The 17,713-nt window shown below is 41.8% G+C and overlaps 1 protein-coding gene across 1 annotated transcript in view; it reads left to right on the top strand.

The window, feature by feature from the left end:
• Window positions 1–287: 287 nt before the first annotated feature.
• NDFIP1 (Nedd4 family interacting protein 1) overlaps window positions 288–17,713 on the top strand; it is a 76,787-nt gene continuing 59,361 nt past the window's right edge. The window contains exon 1 of the mRNA XM_045075351.1: window positions 288–399. Coding sequence (XP_044931286.1) covers window positions 367–399 — 33 coding nt within the window. The 5' untranslated portion in view covers window positions 288–366. The remainder of the gene's footprint in view (window positions 400–17,713) is intronic.

The raw sequence follows: 17,713 nt of genomic DNA, 5'->3' as shown, positions 1-17,713 counted from the left end.
TGAATTCTCACAGCAACCATATAAAGTAGTGTATTCACTTGGGACTGCCTTTGGTTGCATGTGACAGAATCTAGACAACAGTTGATTAACCTGGTAAAGATGGGAATGTGTCCCAGGATCTGTTTATTATCTCTGTGAAGTCATATTGCTCTGTCACTCTTGGTGGGTGGTTCTTATAATTGTAAAAATGACTACTGACTCTCTAAGTGTCATTGTCTTGCTTTAAACAGGAACAGAGGAAAGAGGTAAAGGCAAAGAATATATGAAAGCTGAACGTATCCATTGTGATCAGGGATACAATTTTCTTGGAAGGCTCTTGTAGTATACAAGGATGCTGCTTATATTTCACTGGTCACACTGGACTACATGACCACCCCTAACTGCAATGAAGTCTGGGAGGTGAGTATTTTTAATTGGGCACATTGCTGCCTTGCATAAAATTTAAGTTCTGTTGGTAAAGAGAGAGGAAAGAATAGATACTGTGTAAGGAATTCGCTATGTTGGCTGTGACCAGGTTCCATGATTAAATCCAGGACCCCCCCAAAATGACCAAGTCTTCAAGTATTCCAGAAATTCCATGTGTTCAGGACAGCCAGAAACACTGAAGGCTCTGAACGTTGTGTAGGATTTGGGTGATTGGATGAGGGAAAAAGCATTTCATTTTACAGATGGGGAATCAAAGCAGTAAGTAATAAAGTGTTTTGCTAAAAATGTGGCATCTAAAAAAGATTGACAAGGGAAAAAAGATACAGAACTGGAATTTAAGCCCAGAACTGTCTAATACAAAGATCATATTCTCTTTTTTTTTTATCATATCTTTAAAAAAAGATTTTATTAACATATAATGTATTGTTTCAGGGGTACAGGTCTGTGATTCATCAGTCTTACACAATTCATGGCACTCACCATAGCACATACCCTTCCCAGTGTCCATCACCCAGCTACTTCATCCCTCCCACCCCCTCCCCTCCAGCAACCCTCAGTTTTTTTCCTGAGATTTAGAATCTCTTACGGTTTGTCCGCCTCTCTGGTTTTCTCCTGTTTCATTTTTCCCTCCCTTCCCTTATGACCCTCTGTCTTGTTTCTCAAATTCCTCATACCAGTAAGATCATATGATAATTGTCTTTCTCTTATTGACTTATTTCGCTTAGCATAATACCCTCTAGTTCCATCCACATTGTTGCAAATGGCAAGATTTTGGGGGTTTTGATGGCTGCATAGTGTATTCTATTGTATATATATGCCACATCTTCTCTATCCATTCGTCTGCTGATGGACATCTAGGCTCTTTCTATAGTTTGGCTATTATGGACATTGATGCTATAAACATTTGGTGCACAGGCCCCTTTGGATCACTACATTTGTAACTTTAGGGTAAATACCCAGTAGTGTGATTGCTGGGTCATCCGGTAGCTCTATTTTCAACTTTTTGAGGAACCTCCATAGTGTTTTCCAGAGTGGCTGCACCAGCCTGCATTTGCACCAACAGTGTAGGAGGGTTCCCCTTTCTCCGCATCCTCACCAACATCTGTCATTTCCTGACTTGTTAATTTTAGCCATTCTGACTGCTGTGAGGTGGTATCTCATTGTGGTTTTGATTAGTATTTCCTCAATGCCAAGTGATGTGGAGCACTTTTTCATGTGTCTGTTGGCCATCTGGATGTCCTCTTTGCAGAAATGTCTGTTCATGTCTTCTGCCCATTTCTTTATTGGAATATTTGTTCTTTGGTTGTTGAGTTTGATAAGTTCTTTATAGATTTTGGATACTAGTTCTTTATCTGATATGTCATTTGCAAATATTTTCTCCCATTCTGTTGGTTGTCTTTTGGTTTTGTTGACTGTTTCCTTTGCTGGGCAAAAGCTTTTTATCTTGATGAAATCCCAATAGTTCATTTTTGCCCTTGCTTCCCTTGCCTTTAGTGATGTGTCTAGGAAGAAGTTGCTGCAGCTGAGGTCGAAGAGGTTGCTGCCTGTGTTCTCCTCAAGGATTTTGATGGATTCCTGTCTCACATTGAGGTCTTTCATCCATTATGAGTCAATTTTTATGTGTGGTATAAGGAAATGGTCCAATTTCATTCTTCTGAATGTGGCTGTCCAATTTTCCCAACACCATTTGTTGAAGAGACTGTCTTTTTTCCATTGAGCATTCTTCCCTGCTTTGTCTAAGATTAGTTGACCATAGAGTTGAGGGTCCATTTCTGGGCTCTCTATTCTGTTCCATTGATCTATGTGTATGTTTTTGTGCCAGTACCATGCTGTCTTGATGTTGACAGCTTTGTAATAGAGCTTGAAGTCCAGAATTGTGATGCCACCAGTTTTGGTTTTCTTTTTCAACATTCTTCTGGTTATTTAGGTTTTTTTTTCTGGTTCCATATAAATTTTAGGATTATTTGTTTCATTTCTTTGAAAAAAGTTGATGGTATTTTGATAGGGATTACATTAAATGTGTAGATTGCTGTAGGTGGCACAGACATTTTCACAATATTTGTTCTTCCAATCCATGAGCATGGAATGTTTTCTTTTTCTTTATGTCTTCCTCAATTTCTTTCATGAGTATTCTATAGTTTTCTTAGTACAGATTCTTTGCTTCTTTGGTTAGATTTGGTTAGATAAGTGTCTTATGGTTTGGGGTACAATTGTAAATGGAATCGACTCCTTAATTTCTCTTTCTTCTGTCTTGTTGTTGGTGTATAGAAATGCAACAGATTTCTGTGCACTGATTTTATATCCTGACACTACCGAATTCCTATATGAGTTCTAGCAGTTTGAGGGTGGAGTCTTTCGGGTTTCCCAAATAAATATCATATCATCTGCAAAGAGGGAGAGTTTGACTTCTTTGCTGATTTGGATGCCTTTTATTTCTTTTTGTTGTCTGATTGCTGAGGCTAAGACTTCTAATACTATTCAAAGACCATATTCTTAAGGATTGGGCTTTGTGGGTCTAAAATATAGTTAAATGGTGATTTTCTGGGATCGAATAACCCATCGTTTCTTAAGTTTTCACAGTAATAACATCTACCACTGATTGAACACTTACTGTGTATGATTTTCTTTATATACATTGTCTCACTTTGAAAATGGCTTTATGTTTTTTGTAAAGGTCTTTCCTGATCATTGCAAAAATTTTTAAATCCCCCAAATAAACAAACCAAGCAGTATAGAAAAAAACAAAGGAAAAAACCTCCAGAAATCCCACCTTAGAGACAACTAGGATTACCATTTTGGCAAACATCTTCTCAGACATCTCTCCTTGCAGATTAATGTATTAGATATGTGTTTAAATACACAAGCGGGAGCATGCCTTATGTTTCCTGTGGACATAAATTGTCCAGCTAATCATTCCAACAGCCCTATGGGGTAGGCATTATTTGTGTCATTTTATAGGTTTAGAATAGTTAAGTGGCATGCATAGGACATACTGTTAACAAGTGGTCAAATGAGTTTGGTTTCATTTTTACCTGAAATGATCACCCCAGTTCCCTGGTAGAATTAGAATTGGACAAAACAAAGGTCTCTTTCCCTGGAGAATTAAAACACACACACACACACACACACACACACACCCCACTCATAAATAAAAGATGGTCCTACTATCTAGGCACCTCAGTGATAGGAAAGCATAGCTGTCTGTGTGGACTCAGCAGCTCTAGAGAATATACCCATTCTGAATAAAATAAGCCATCTTCTGTGCTGTAGGCCTTCGGAGACATTGTTCTTCTGAAGTCTGTGTGAAGTGTTGCTGCACTGATGTCACCCAGGACAACATCCCCTGGCCCCATCACATGCCTGAGTCTCTGGGAGCTGTCAGTGTTTTTTTGTTTTATTTTGTTTTGTTTTTAAATATTTTATTTATTTATTTGACAGAGAGAGAGAGACAGTGAGAGAGGGAATACAAGCAGGGAAAACAGGAGAAACAGGCTTCCCATGGAGCAGGGAGCCCGATGTGGGGCTTGATCCCAGGGATCGTGACCTGAGCCAAAGGCTCACTGTCAGTGTTTACATCATTACAAGTGATCTTCATTCTGATGCATTGCAAAGGTCTTTTGTTATACCACACGTCCAGCCCCAGCTCTGCTGATGCTTTGCTTTGTAGTCCTATCTGCCAGATGTTGTGGACCAAGCTGAAGAATCTTTGGAACTGTAGGTTTTTGAGTGAATGAATGAAGTGGGGGGTCTCTACTCTCTTGCTGGTAAGTAGTATGTTAACTGCCAAGGGGCCCCTTGAAGTCTTTAAAAATTGCTTTGCCGTGAATAGGGTACTGATTAAATAAATTATGGCACCTCCCGATATTGAAAACCCATGTGCTGATAAAAGGAACAAGGTGGATCAAGGAAGAATGGCAAGATGTATTACGTGGTAAGAAGAAAAGAAAGCAAGGTGCGGAACATGGTGTAGAGCATGACCTCACTTTCTTTTCTTGGTAATATTTTTTTTTTGGTGAATTTTATTTTATTTATGTTTTTAAAAGATTATTTATTGGGAGTGGAGGAGCAGAAGGAAAAGCAGAGAGAGTCTCAAGCAGACCCCATGCTTAGTTTGGGAGACCAACATGGGGCTCTGTCTCACAACCCATCAAGACCATGACCTAAGCTGAAACCAAGAGTCAGATGCTTAACTGACTGAGTCACAAGGCACCCCTTTTTTCATAAAATATATATATGCATAGATATATACTTTTTCTGGGAGGACCCGTAAAGAAAGAACTATTAATAAATAGTAGTTGTTACCATTCAGAAGGGCAGGAACAGAAGTTATCACTTGTTATTTGATACTTTAATGATTAAAATTTCAAACTTTATTCATGTACTACTATTCTAATGTTAAATTATCTAATATTGATGGGAACAATCTGGGCAATGAGAACATGAGCCATTAAATATTTTCTTCTCTGTACTTCTCCATGCTTTAAAAACATTAAAATTTATTTTTAAAAAGATGTTTTCAGAGAGAGTCCCTTCCTTCTTAAAAAGAACAAGGGGTCCTCTCACCTTATAGACTTTTGGTGCTAAAATAGCCCTCTGTGTACTGGGAACATGATCTGAGCAACAGTATAACTGAATCCAGTTTGGGAACAGATTTATTTCTTCTTTTCCAATTATCGTAATAAATCAGGCAGGACTGCCAAATAGCACCAATTAAGTTCAGTTGGTGATGGCTGCCCAGACTGCTCTTGAGAAGAGCCGGGATGCTGTTTCTGGGTTTAGATGCAATTGGTGAGCCATGGCTGCCCCAGGGTGAGGTGGGGGAGTCTGGGGAGCAGGCTCCATGTGGGTTGGTGTCACCAAGGGACAAGTTCCCCCCAAGTTAGCCCTAGCCTCCCTGCAACCCCCAGCATGCCAACACATGGCAATACGCTATTCACACTGTTCCAGCATCCCAGAGGGGGAAACAAGGTTTAATGCAAACACAAAAGGACACACATCCTGATGGTGCATGAAATTAACAGCAAACACTGGGAAACATAAGTCACAGCTCTGTTCTGGGACAGGGTGGAAATCACAACCATTTCATCAGAGTAGAAGATAAAACCAGGGGGAAAAATGAAAAGACTAACCAACTGATCAAAAGAACCAGCACCACCACCTTTTCAGAAGGTGGCTCTGCCCCCTCTTCATCCTTAGTGAGCTTCTGTAGCTAAAGAGAGAGAACTGGGGCACTGTGTGGGCTGAGACTGATAGCAGCTTCATTTCTAGGGCCTCAAGGTCTCGGTGAAGGGCTAGGGTAGTCCCCTCAGGGGAGGTGACATCTAAACTGATTACTGAGTAATACCAAAGAGCCAACTGTAGGCATGTCTGCAAATAGCTGTTTCTGGTCGGGCCTGAGTTTCTCCAAGCCCCGTGGAATTTTCTCTAGGTAAAAGATTTCACCTGTGGTGTGGCATGTCTAGCAAGGTTGAAGTAAGGAGAAGCAAAGAGGCCTTTGCCTGAAAGGGGCTTTTTGGACATCCCTGCTGTTTGTCCTCCACGTGTCTGGCAGAGTCCATGGCTGCCTGGGCCATGAAGGGGCTTCTTGCTCAATGTGGGCTATCAGCATGGGCTACCTGGACTTGGTGCTGAAAATAGCCACATTGAAAGGTCTGCTTATTCTATTTGTCCCCAAGCTGCAATGAAACGCCACAGAGAGGTCAGGAGGGAGCCCTGTGAGGAGGGTGTGAGGCTTATATCATAAGGTCTGTTCGCTTCTACAGTCCCCTTTTGGATTTGGTCAAGCCAATGTGATTTAGTATTTGAATTCTTTTCTATGTTTTCATTTTTGTTTTCTGGTACAAAGTCCACAAAGTGGGAAGAAACTTCTGTCCTTTCAAAATTGGCAGATAAAGGATATAACCAAACAGGATCCATCTGGTTTTCTAGTTGATGTGGCCCCTTCCCTTCCTCAAAAATGCTAAAAACAGTCTTGAAACCATGCCTGCCTTAGGTAAACCCTGCTATGTCCCTTAGAACTGGGTGAAGCCCGGATCTCTAGGGGAACATAAACAGCAGAGTGGGAGCAGGTGGGTGGGGTAAGGGCCAGAAATCTGATTCTGGATACCCCTTCCCTCATTCCTATACTAAACAAATATAGTATATTTATGGTGTGCCTACCTTAAACAAAGATGCAGTCTTTGTTCTTAAGAATTTAGAGTCTAGCTGGGGAGTAGGATCTGTTAATCTATGTCCGTTTGTTTTGCTTTGATTTATTTCACTGAAACTTGTCAGTGGTAAGCCTGCTAATGGCAGGATTAACAGAGAAAATTTATTGAATGTTTAAGCTAGTTTAAAAACTGAGCCTTGGAGCGCCTGGGTGGCTCAGGTCATGATCTCTGGATGGTGGAATTGAGCCCAACGTGGGGCTCCTACTCACGCTGAAGTTGGCTCCAGGTTCTCTTTCTTCCTCTGCCCCTCTCCCCTTCCCTAAAATAAATAAATGGGATCTTTATTTTTTTTTAAGATTTTACTTATTCATTTGCAGAGAGAGAGTGAGCAAGCGCAAGTAGGGGGAGCAACAGGCAGATAGAGAAGCAGTCTCTCTGCTGAGCAAGGAGCCTGATGTGGGAATCGATTCCAGGATTGGGGTCATGACCCAAGCCAAAGGCAGATGCTTAACTGACTGAACCACCCAGGCATCCCATAAATAGGATCTTTAAAAAAGAATAAAAATTGAGGGGCGCCTGGGTGGCTTAGTCCTTAAGGATTTGCCTTCGGCTCGGGTCATGATCCCAGGGTCCTGGGATCGAGCCCCACATTGGGCTCTCTGCTGGGCAGGAAGCCTGCTCTCCCTCTCCCACTCCTCCTGCTTGTGTTCCTGCTCTGGCTGTCTGTCAAATAAATAAATTAAATGTTTTTAAAACAAAAAGAATAAAAATTAAACCTAAAAAAAAAATTGAACCTCTAGTTCGTGAGTAAATGAATTAAATTATCTGAATCCTATTCTTTCTAAGAAAATAACGTTATTTTAAAATATTTTTACTTTATTATTTATGTAAATATTTAATTTATTTATTTTAGGGAGAGGACAGAGAGAGAGAGAGACAGCATAAGCAGAGGGAGGGACAGAAGGAGAGGCAGAGAATTCCAGACTCCCTTCTGAGTGCAGAGCCCCACATGGGGCTTGATCCTATGACCCTGAGCTCATGACCTGAGCTGAAACCAAGAGTTGGACACTTAACTGACTGAGCCACCCAGGCATCCCTATTATTTATTTCAGTAAACTCTACCCTTCAATGTAAGATTTGAGTACATGGCTCTGAGATCCAGAGTTGTACACTCTACCAGCCTGAGCCAGCTAAGCACCCTGTAAAAAGAAGAACTTTAAAAAGTGATATTAGTGATTTTGTATATTTTGCTTCAGCAACACTTCCATCTTTATCATTGGATGCTTTGCAGCACCCGCCAGTCATGTTCTTCACTGGATTGGAGTTTTCTTAATGGATTTTTCCATTAATTTGACTTCATGGTGGTTCAAATCAGCATAGACTGACAGGATGAAGGCCTCCACAAGTAAAATTACATTTGGCTCTAAAGTAATAAGAGTGTGAGGAAGGAAACTTTTTTTTAATTTTTTTTTTTAATTTTTGTTTATTTGACAGAGATCACAAGTAGACAGAGAGGCAGGCAGAGAGAGAGGGGGGAAGCAGGCCCTCTGCTGAGCAGAGAGCCCGATGCGGGACTCGATCCCAGGACCCTGAGATTATGACCCCAGCTGAAGGCAGTGGCTTAACCCACTGAGCCACCCAGGCGCCCCAAGGAAGGAAACTTTTTAATCATCCTAAAAAGATGTCTCAGCGGTCTAGTCTTACAAAGAAGTATATGACTTTAGGCAAAAGATAATGCTCCTTTTTATCTTATTTTATTTTATTTTTAAAAAAGATTTATTTATTTGACAGACAGAGATCACAAGTAGGCAGAGAGGCAGGCAGAGAGAGAGGGGGAAGCAGGCTCCCTGCTGAGCAGGGAGCCCGATGCAGGGCTTGATCTCAGGACCCGGAATCACAACCCAAGCCGAAGGCAGAGGCCTCAACCCACTGAGCCACCCAGGTGCCCTTATTTTATTTTTTTAAGATAGTGCTCCTTTTAAAAGGAGTGTATAATCCACATAAAAACTTGTACACGAGTGTTCGCAATGATATTAGTCATAATGGGAAAAACGTGGAAATGACCAAAATATCCATCACTCGGTAAATGGTTACACATATATACATGGCATAGTACATCTATACCATGGATTATTCAACAATAGAAAGCGATGAAATATAGATATCCAGGCTATTATATAGCTGAACTTTGAAAAAATTCTGCCAGGTGAAAGAAGCCAGACACAAAAGGTCACACACTGTATGATTCTATTTACATGAAATGACCCGGCTAGGCAAATCTGTAGGGACAGAAAGTTGGTTAGTGGTTGCCAGGGGCTGTTAGGGTCCCCAGTTGGGAGGAAATGAGGAATGACTACGAATGGATGGATACAGGTAGTTTTTGGGGTGAAGAAGGTGTTCTAAAATTGACTGTGGCACATTGCAAATATACAGAAAAACTACTGAATTGTGCATTTTATTTTATTTATTTTAAAAAAGATTTTATTTATTTATTTGTCAGAGAGAGAGCGAGCGGGAGCGAGCACAGGCAGACAGAGTGGAAGGCAGAGTCAGAGGGAGAAGCAGGCTCCCTGCGGAGCAAGGAGCCCGATGTGGGACTCGATCCCAGGACGCTGGGATCATGACCTGAGCCGAAGGCAGCTGCTTAACCAACTGAGCCACCCAGGCGTCCCTGAATTGTGCATTTTAAATGGATTTATTGTATAGAATGAAAGTTATATGTCCATAAACCTGTTATATAAAAAAAAGTATGCAAGGGCGCCCTAGGTGGGTCTGTCTGTTGAGCGCCCAACTCTTGATTTTGACTCAGGTCCTAATCTTGGGGTTGTGGAATAGAGCCCCAGGTTGGGCTCTGCAGCAAACATGAAGCCTGCTTAAGAGTCTCTCTCCCTCTCCATCCCTCCCAACATGCATGCACACATTCTGTCTCTCATTCTCTTTAAAAAGGTGTGTATGTGTGTGTGTATAAATACATATATATTTAAGCTCTTGAAATTGAGTCATTTCAGGACAGTTAGGGCAGCATCCTGGAGAATTCTATTTCTTTAGATTGAATTTGTATGTGAGAATTTTGTGAATTGAGTTTTCTAAAAAACAAGGACTCATAATAGATGAGTGACAAAAGAATCAGAGTTCCAGAAATAAGCTCATAAATGTAAGGGGATTGTGTATATGATGGACACTTCTTAAATGATTATTCCACAAATGGTATGAGATCTATCTACCTATTAAAAAAAAAAAAACCACAACCCTGGATTCCTATCATATTCCTTACCCAAAATAAACTGAACTTGATCAGATATGTCCATGTAAGAAAAAAAGTACTAGGAGAAAATGTAGGTAAATGTTTTCATGATCTTAGGGATGAGGAGGGTCTTTGTAATTTATAGGCAAGAGTCATTACAAAAAAGAAGGGAGACATAGATTTGACTACACTTTTTTAAACTGCACAAAACTTCAGCACAGCAAACAATCTTCCTCTCTTCTTTTCCCTATGTGCCCACTCTACCCATTTTTGATGGATCCTACAGGATAAAGCTAAAGTTGCCTTCCTCTATGGCATATTTCCCATCCACTCCTGCACCTATGACCATTTCTTACTTTCCTGAACTTCTCTTGAACTTGGTCAAAAATACACATACACAAATACACATGGCAGTGATTTCTCAGAACCCTGTGTTAGAATTCTTACCAGCATCGGGATGCCTGGGTGGCTCAGTCAGTTAAATGCCTGCCTCCAGCTCAGGTCATGACCTAGGTATCTGGGATCAAGTTCCGCATCAGGCTCCTTGCTCAGTGGGGAGGCTGTTTCTCCTTTTGCCTGCTTCTCCCTCTGCCTGCTGCTCCCCTGCTTGTGTTCTCTCTCTATCTGACAAATAAATTATAAAATATTTTTTTAAAAAAAGAAGAAGAAGAATTCTTACCTGCATCTTACCTCAGTGGGAGGGTTGTGATAGATTACTGCTCTCTGTTCTGCACATGGGAAAGGTAGCATGAGTCAGACACATCTCCCCTGCCTTTGGACATCCCATTATAAACATCCAAAGCCCTGAAATGAGTGCTTTCCAGGAGCACAATAGTTCCCAGGAACAGACAATATCCCAAAAGCGACCTCTAATTTATGGTGTGGGGCTTGGAGATGGCAGGGAGTGGATACAATGGGAAAATGGCCCTTCTTTATTTTTCTTCTTTAAATAAAACATATTTACCTACAGGTTATACTCACTATATACTTTACATGGGCTTTACATGTGGGCAGAAAACCGGAGTTTTTGTTTTTTTTTTTAAACAGGAAGCTGCCTGTAGAGTAAGAATTAAATATGCATTTACTGAATGAGTGATTGCATGAATAAAATCAAAGACCTGCTAACACCTCAGTTCCATGACAAGATGTTCCATGGAGCTCAAGTAGCTTATGCACCCGATAAGAAACTAGTAAACATTCTTTGTATTAAGACAAGCTCCAGGTCAACACAGTGGCAGAGACTCAACTGGGAGATCCTCCCAGTCAGATGAGGCTGTCTCCCTGTTTCCTCAGTTCTGCTGACCGATTGCAACTCTTTCTGCCTCATTCAGGCACCCAGCACCCTCCTGGAGCTCGCACAAACCCAGCCTCAGAGCGGCTTTTGCAGTCATCCTAATCTCATGTCAGCACACAAGGAGTTATCCACAGAAAGCCCTGCCCAAGAAAACTTCCTGGTTCTCTGTGGCTGGAAAATCTGTGTCATCAGGGGATCACTAGATAATTCATCCATTCCACTTCCTCAGTTTTGAAGATTCAGGGAACACATGCAAAGGCATGTGGTATCCGCAGTTTACAAAGTACTTTTACCTGCATTGTCCCAATTAGTTGGTCTTCAGGAGTTAAGAGACCAGACTTTTTGCTTGAAATCAATCTGCCTCAGAAGAGCAACTGTTGCCCAAGAACTAATGAAAGGTCTTTTTTTCCTACTGACAATTGGCATTTCTCTCCACTCCCTAAGAAGTAAGTCTAGTTTGCAGGTGGGAGGAAAGCTTATCCTTAGGCAGCTGCCAGGTTGGGAAGGAAGGGCTAAGCCCCAGGCAGTGATGTCTGTTTTGAAAGGGAGAGGGAGTGACATTTTTAGGCTCCAAGTCTCTTCTGGGAGAGCTGGAGACAGATCTATTTTTGGATGTGTTCTGTGCCACCCACGAAACACTCGGAAGGTAACCAAGAACCTGGTGGGTTTCCTGTGGGGAAAGTTGTGAAGGGCCAAGAGCTTCAGCATGTTCTGAGTCATGTAGCTTGACTTCATCGTCTATTGGTAGCAGAGAGAGCACAATACATCCTCTCCCCTTTCTTCTGAACCCTAGTTTGGTTGCATGAGGACAGCACATTGGGGATGGAACAAATCCTCGAATCACAAAAGCTTGGGCCACATGCTCTCAGAGTACAGGAGGCCAGGGTGATGTGTGTTAACCCAAAGTGGTAGATTGTCTGGTTCAGGGATGGAAGGAACCTTATGTTCCATAGCAGCTCCACCACATCCTGGCTGTGTGATCACAGGCATATGACTTAACCTTTCTGAGCTCAGTTTCCTCATCTGTCAAATGAAGGATCAAACCAAATGATCTCAAAAACCCTTATAGCTCTTGTCTTCTATGACACACACATACATAGGCAAGATAATTATCATCATGCAACTTGTTCCCTCATCCAGAGGGTAGGCATAAAATAGATTCTACCTCATGTGTTTCTTGCTTGGCTCAGTTCCTGGCATAAAGTAAGTGTTCAGGGGCGCCTGGGTGGCTCAGTGGGTTAAGCCGCTGCCTTCGGCTCAGGTCATGATCTCGGGGTCCTGGGATCGAGTCCCGCATCGGGCTCTCTGCTCAGCAGGAGCCTGCTTCCTCCTCTCTCTCTCTCTGCCTGCCTCTCTGCCTACTCGTGGTCTCTCTCTGTCAAATAAATAAATGAAATCTTAAAAAATAAAAAAAAATAAAAAAAATAAAAATAAAAATAAAAAACTTTTAAAAACTTTTAAAAAAAATAAAGTAAGTGTTCAGTATGTGTGATAATTAAAGTAGTGGTCTTTGGGGCAGTGATATCAGATGCACCTTTTTTAGGTCAGTGAATGATAAAAAAATGTGTCTTTAAATGTTTACAGTGAGAAACATCAGTGGCAATTTAAGCCAATGTTCTGGAAGACCTGTAGACTCGTATGTTGGCCATATCCGCTTACAAAGTGACACTGGCTTAACAGGTAAAGGAAAGTTGAGGCAAGAGAATGATGTTTCAGAAGTGAAGGATACAACTTCCATTTAGCCCCTGAGCCAGTGGCCAATTACTATTTAAAACTGAAATCTGTTTTGTCACCATCAGTTCTGGAAAGGCTGTGTGCCAGATGCCATCCCAACTTGTACCATTACTCTGTCACGGCATGGCTGACTCCAGGAGAGGAATTTGGCGTAAAAGGGGGCTTGTCTTTGCTCCATCTGTGGGCTTCAGGTATTGAAAATGTGAATGAGGGAGAGCCCCACACAGGGATAATGTTAGAGGAGCTCCTGAATAAATAAGATTTCAACACTGCTTTAAAACTAAGGTATGGGGGCACCTGGGTGGCTTAGTTGGTTAAGCGTCTGCCTTCAGCTCAGGTCATGATCCCTGCATTGGGGATCATAGCCCCGCATCGGGCTCCTTGCTCAGCAGGGAGCTTTCTTCCCCTCTGCCTATTCCCCCGCTTGTGCTCTCTCTCTCTGTCAAATAAATAAATAAAATCTTCAAAAGAAATTAAAAAAATAAAACTAAGATATGATTTCCTGGTCTTCACGTAATGTTATTTAGAACTGGAGAGTCTCCCTTGTCCTTTGCCTAAGGGCTGTTCTGAGTCACCAGGGCAGAGTTCCCTATGTGCCTACAAGCTATGGCTAAGTTTAAGCCAACATCATCAGCTTCTTCCATTGGGGGCCCCTATCCGGGGGTTGGAGGGGTTGTCATAATTAGCATAAGTAGTATCTCCCCCAACACAGAGCAGTCAGTGCAGTTTTAGTATTTCCCTCGTGTAATCCTGTTTCTCATGATACTCCTTGAACATAGGGAGAAAATTACCTGTTGGGGAAATATGAGAAACCCTTTTCTTGTCTTAGGAATCAGCTTGAGATGGCACTTTCTCTACTCACCTTGTTTTGTGTTCAAGACACTTAGTTAAAGCAATTGGTTGTATGCTGGGTCAAAGATGAGAATTAGATGCTCGATTTCCTTGTGGACATGTCGCTGTTCTTCGTTCCTCATTCCTTTGCCACCTCTAAATATATTGTGAGCCATTTGTTGGGAGGGGAATCACTTAAAGATTTTATGGGGACACCTCCTGTGGTTGGATAGGTTGTTTGTTGCCCAAATCAGGGTCGGGGGAGTGTTGTTTGCATAGACTATAGTGGTCTGGCTATCCCTGAACTGTGTCAATGTACAATTTATACAATAAAATGTGGCAGTCAATACATGGAAGACCAAGTTACAGCATCTCTCCTGGCGGGGGCTGGGCTCCCCCAAATATAAAGCATGTATTCCATTTAGGACCAATGGGTCAGTTCAGCATCTTTAAAATTAAATGTTACTGAGGACTCTTGGAAGAAATTTCTCTGTTGGTGTTGGTATCCTATTTTATTTAGCCCAGGTTCCCTGTCAGTTGTATAACCAATCAGGTCTCCATTTCATCGGTGCACTTGTAACATGTATAACTTCATTTTTGTGTTAAACTCATTCCTGATGTTCTTTCAATCCTACAGGGGCCTATTATATGCCAGGCTGTGTTCATATGGAGATGACGGTGAACAAGAAGGCAAGGTCTTATTTCATGTTGCTATTTTTGTTCTGCTTTTTCTTTCTTATCTACTTCTAATCTATGATTTCTTTGCTATACTTCAGTCTCTTAAATCCTTTTTGGATCATGACAGTGTATAAAATAAGTAAATACTATAAATGTATATGTGCCTAACTGTAAAGCACTACACTATATGAAGCAAAACTGACACCAGTGGAGGAAGAAATAGACAGTTCTACAGTTAAAGGTGGGAGACTGCAATAATCCACTTTCAATAATGGTTAGCCAGAAGATCAACTAGCCAGAAGATCAACAAGGAAATAGAAGACTTGAATTATACTACAAGCTAACTAGACTCAATAGACACATCTAGAGAACACTCCACCCAACAACAGCAGAATAGACATTCTTTTCAGGTGAACATGGAACATTCTCCAGGGTAAACCATAGGCTAGGGTATAAAGCAAACCTCAATACATTTAAAAGGGTTGAAAAAATACAAAGAATGTTCTCCAATCACGGTGGAATGAAATTAGCAATCAATGACAGAAAGAAATTTGGGGAATGCATGGATAAGTCAAAATGAGGCCACACACTGCTTAGTAACCAATGGGTCTAAGAAATCACAAGTGAAGTTAGAAAATAGTTAGAAATGAATAAACAGCCGGGCGCGGTGGCGCGCGCCTGTAGTCCCAGCTACTCGGGAGGCTGAGGCAGGAGGATCGCTTGACCCCAGGAGTTCTGGGCTGTAGTGCGCTATGCCGAACGGGTGTCCGCACTAAGTTCGGCATCAATATGGTGACCTCCCGGGAGCGGGGGACCACCAGGTTGCCTAAGGAGGGGTGAACCGGCCCAGGTCGGAAACGGAGCAGGTCAAAACTCCCGTGCTGATCAGAAATGAATAAACATGAAGACATAGCATACCAAATCTTATGGTATGTTAAATACCCACACTTAGCATTTCTTAATTTCATTTTGGAGAATAAACAAGAAACTATTCTTTTGTAGTTCCAGGTTTTAGGCAGAAAGCCACAGCAATTGCCCAGATTGGTGCTCAATTAATACCTGTTGAACGAATAAACCAATTGCGTTGCAGGGGCAAGAAGATAAGTCAAGGAATCAGAAATCTCATGATGAATCCTTAACTGACTAATAATTTTTCTCTGACTTACTTTTTTGCAGAAGCCACTTGTATTTTAAGATCTTTTATAAGTTCCCATCCTCTTCTCTGTGTCCCTTGCCTGTCCATTAGGCCTTCTGTATTACTCTGTGGTTTAAAATTCCTACTCAAGCTCTTAGTACATAAACTTTTTTTGTCCTGCCAGGAAGCTAGGGGTTGGCCATCTTCTGCTTGGGGGCCAAATCTAGCATACTGCCTGGTTTTGTATGACCTGAGAGTTAACCTTAATTTTTACATTCTTATATAGTTGAAAAAAAATCAAGAGAAACATAATTATGTCATGACATTTGAAAATAAGAAATTCAAATTTCAGTGTCGATAAATAAAGTGCTATTGGAACACAGCCATCCAATTTGCTTGATATTATCTATGGCCATGTTGGTGATATAGTGGCAAAGTAGAGTAGTTGTGACAGAAAACTTGTGGCCCACAAACTCCAAAATATTTCCAATACTATCTACCCCTGTTCTTTTTTTTTTTTTTCCTTAAGATTTTATTTATTTATTTGAGAGAGAGAGGCAGTGAGAGAGAGCATGAGCGAGGAGAAGGTCAGAGGGAGAAGCAGACTCCCCATGGAACTGGGAGCCTGATGTGGGATTCGATCCTGGGACTCCGGGATCATGACCTGAGCCGAAGGCAGTCGTCCAACCAACTGAGCCACCCAGGCATCCCATATCTACCCCTGTTCTAAGCTTTTGTACAAGCATACTCATGACTGGATGTGCCTTCCCCTCTTTCCATTCATGGCAAAACCTTTTTCTCATTCAAAACCCTTTCTCTTTGGGGTGCCTAGGTGGCTCAGTCATTAAGCATCTGCTTTGGGCTCGGGTCATGATCCCGGGATCCTGGGATTGAGCCCCGCATTGGGCTCCCTGCTCTGCTGGAAAGCCTGCTTCTCCCTCTCCCACTCCCCCTGCTTGTGTTCTCTCTCTCTCTATCAAATAAATAAATAAAATATTAAAAAAAACCTCTCTTCAATCCTTACCTGATTATCATACACGATCACATGATTCTCTTCATCATCTTTAGTTAATATAACCCAAAACAGCGGTAATTAAATTGCAGGGTTTTTTTTTTTTAAAGATTTTATTTATATTTATTTGACAGAGAGAGAGAGATCACTAGTAGGCAAAGAGGCAGGCAGAGGGGGAGGGGGAAGCAGGCTCCCTGAAGAGCAGAGAGCCCGATGCGGGGCTTGATTCCAGGACCCTGGGATCATGACCTGAGCCAAAGGCAGAGGCTTAACCCACTGAGCCTCTTTTTTTTTTTTTTTAAAGATTTTATTTATTTATTTGACAGAGAGAGAGATCACAAGTAGGCAGAGAGGCAGGCAGAGAGAGAGAGAGGAGGAAGCAGGCTCCCTGCTGAGCAGAGAGCCCGATGCGGGACTCGATCCCAGGACTCCGAGATCATGACCTGAGCCGAAGGCAGCGGCCTAACCCACTGAGCCACCCAGGTGCCCACCCACTGAGCCTCTAATTGCAGTTTTTATAGTTGAAAAAATGTCTTGAGTCTGTGTTGACTATCTTCTCTATTTCAATGCAGAGACTCCAAGGATGAGGCCGGTTCTTCTATATCTTATACTCTCCTCTACATATAGCAGTCTTCAAGTTTTGTTATCAGACAGATTTAGGTTTGCATTCTGGTTCCACCATCACTAGCTGAGCCAGTGATGTAATCTCCTGAATTTCTTTGCTGCAGACTGGGTTTGTTTTGAGAATTAAGGAGACGACAAGTGGAAGGGTCCAAGATCCAGAAGGTGCTTCACAAACAGTAGTAATTATCAGTAGATAATTTCTTTATTTGGTTTTTAAAAAATTTTCTTCATTTGTAATATGAAGATATCACCTTGCCTTTAACGAAACTCATAGTAATGTAATGAGAATTAAACGAAGTAATAAGTAAGTGGAAATGGAAATGCATGGTTTGGTGGGAGCTCTGTAAAGATTAGCTGGAGACAGGGGTGCCTGGGTGGCTCAAATGGTTAAATGGCTGCTTTCAGCTTAGGTCATGATTCCAGAGTCCTGGGATGGAGCCTCACAACGGGGTCCCTGCTCAGCGGAGAGCCTGCTTCTCTCTCTCCCTCTGCCTGCTGTTCTGCTAACTTGTGCTCTCTATCTCTCCATCAAATAAATAAAATTAAAAAAAAAAAAAAAGATTAGCAGGAGACATTCAGGGCCTGA

The sequence above is a fragment of the Mustela putorius genome, unplaced genomic scaffold, assembly GCF_011764305.1.
Source record: "Mustela putorius furo isolate JIRA1106 unplaced genomic scaffold, ASM1176430v1.1 tig00000145_pilon_pilon_pilon, whole genome shotgun sequence".
NCBI lineage: Eukaryota > Metazoa > Chordata > Mammalia > Carnivora > Mustelidae > Mustela > Mustela putorius.
Note: the sequence above shows the minus strand (reverse complement) of the source record. Positions and strands in the feature narration are given on the sequence as shown.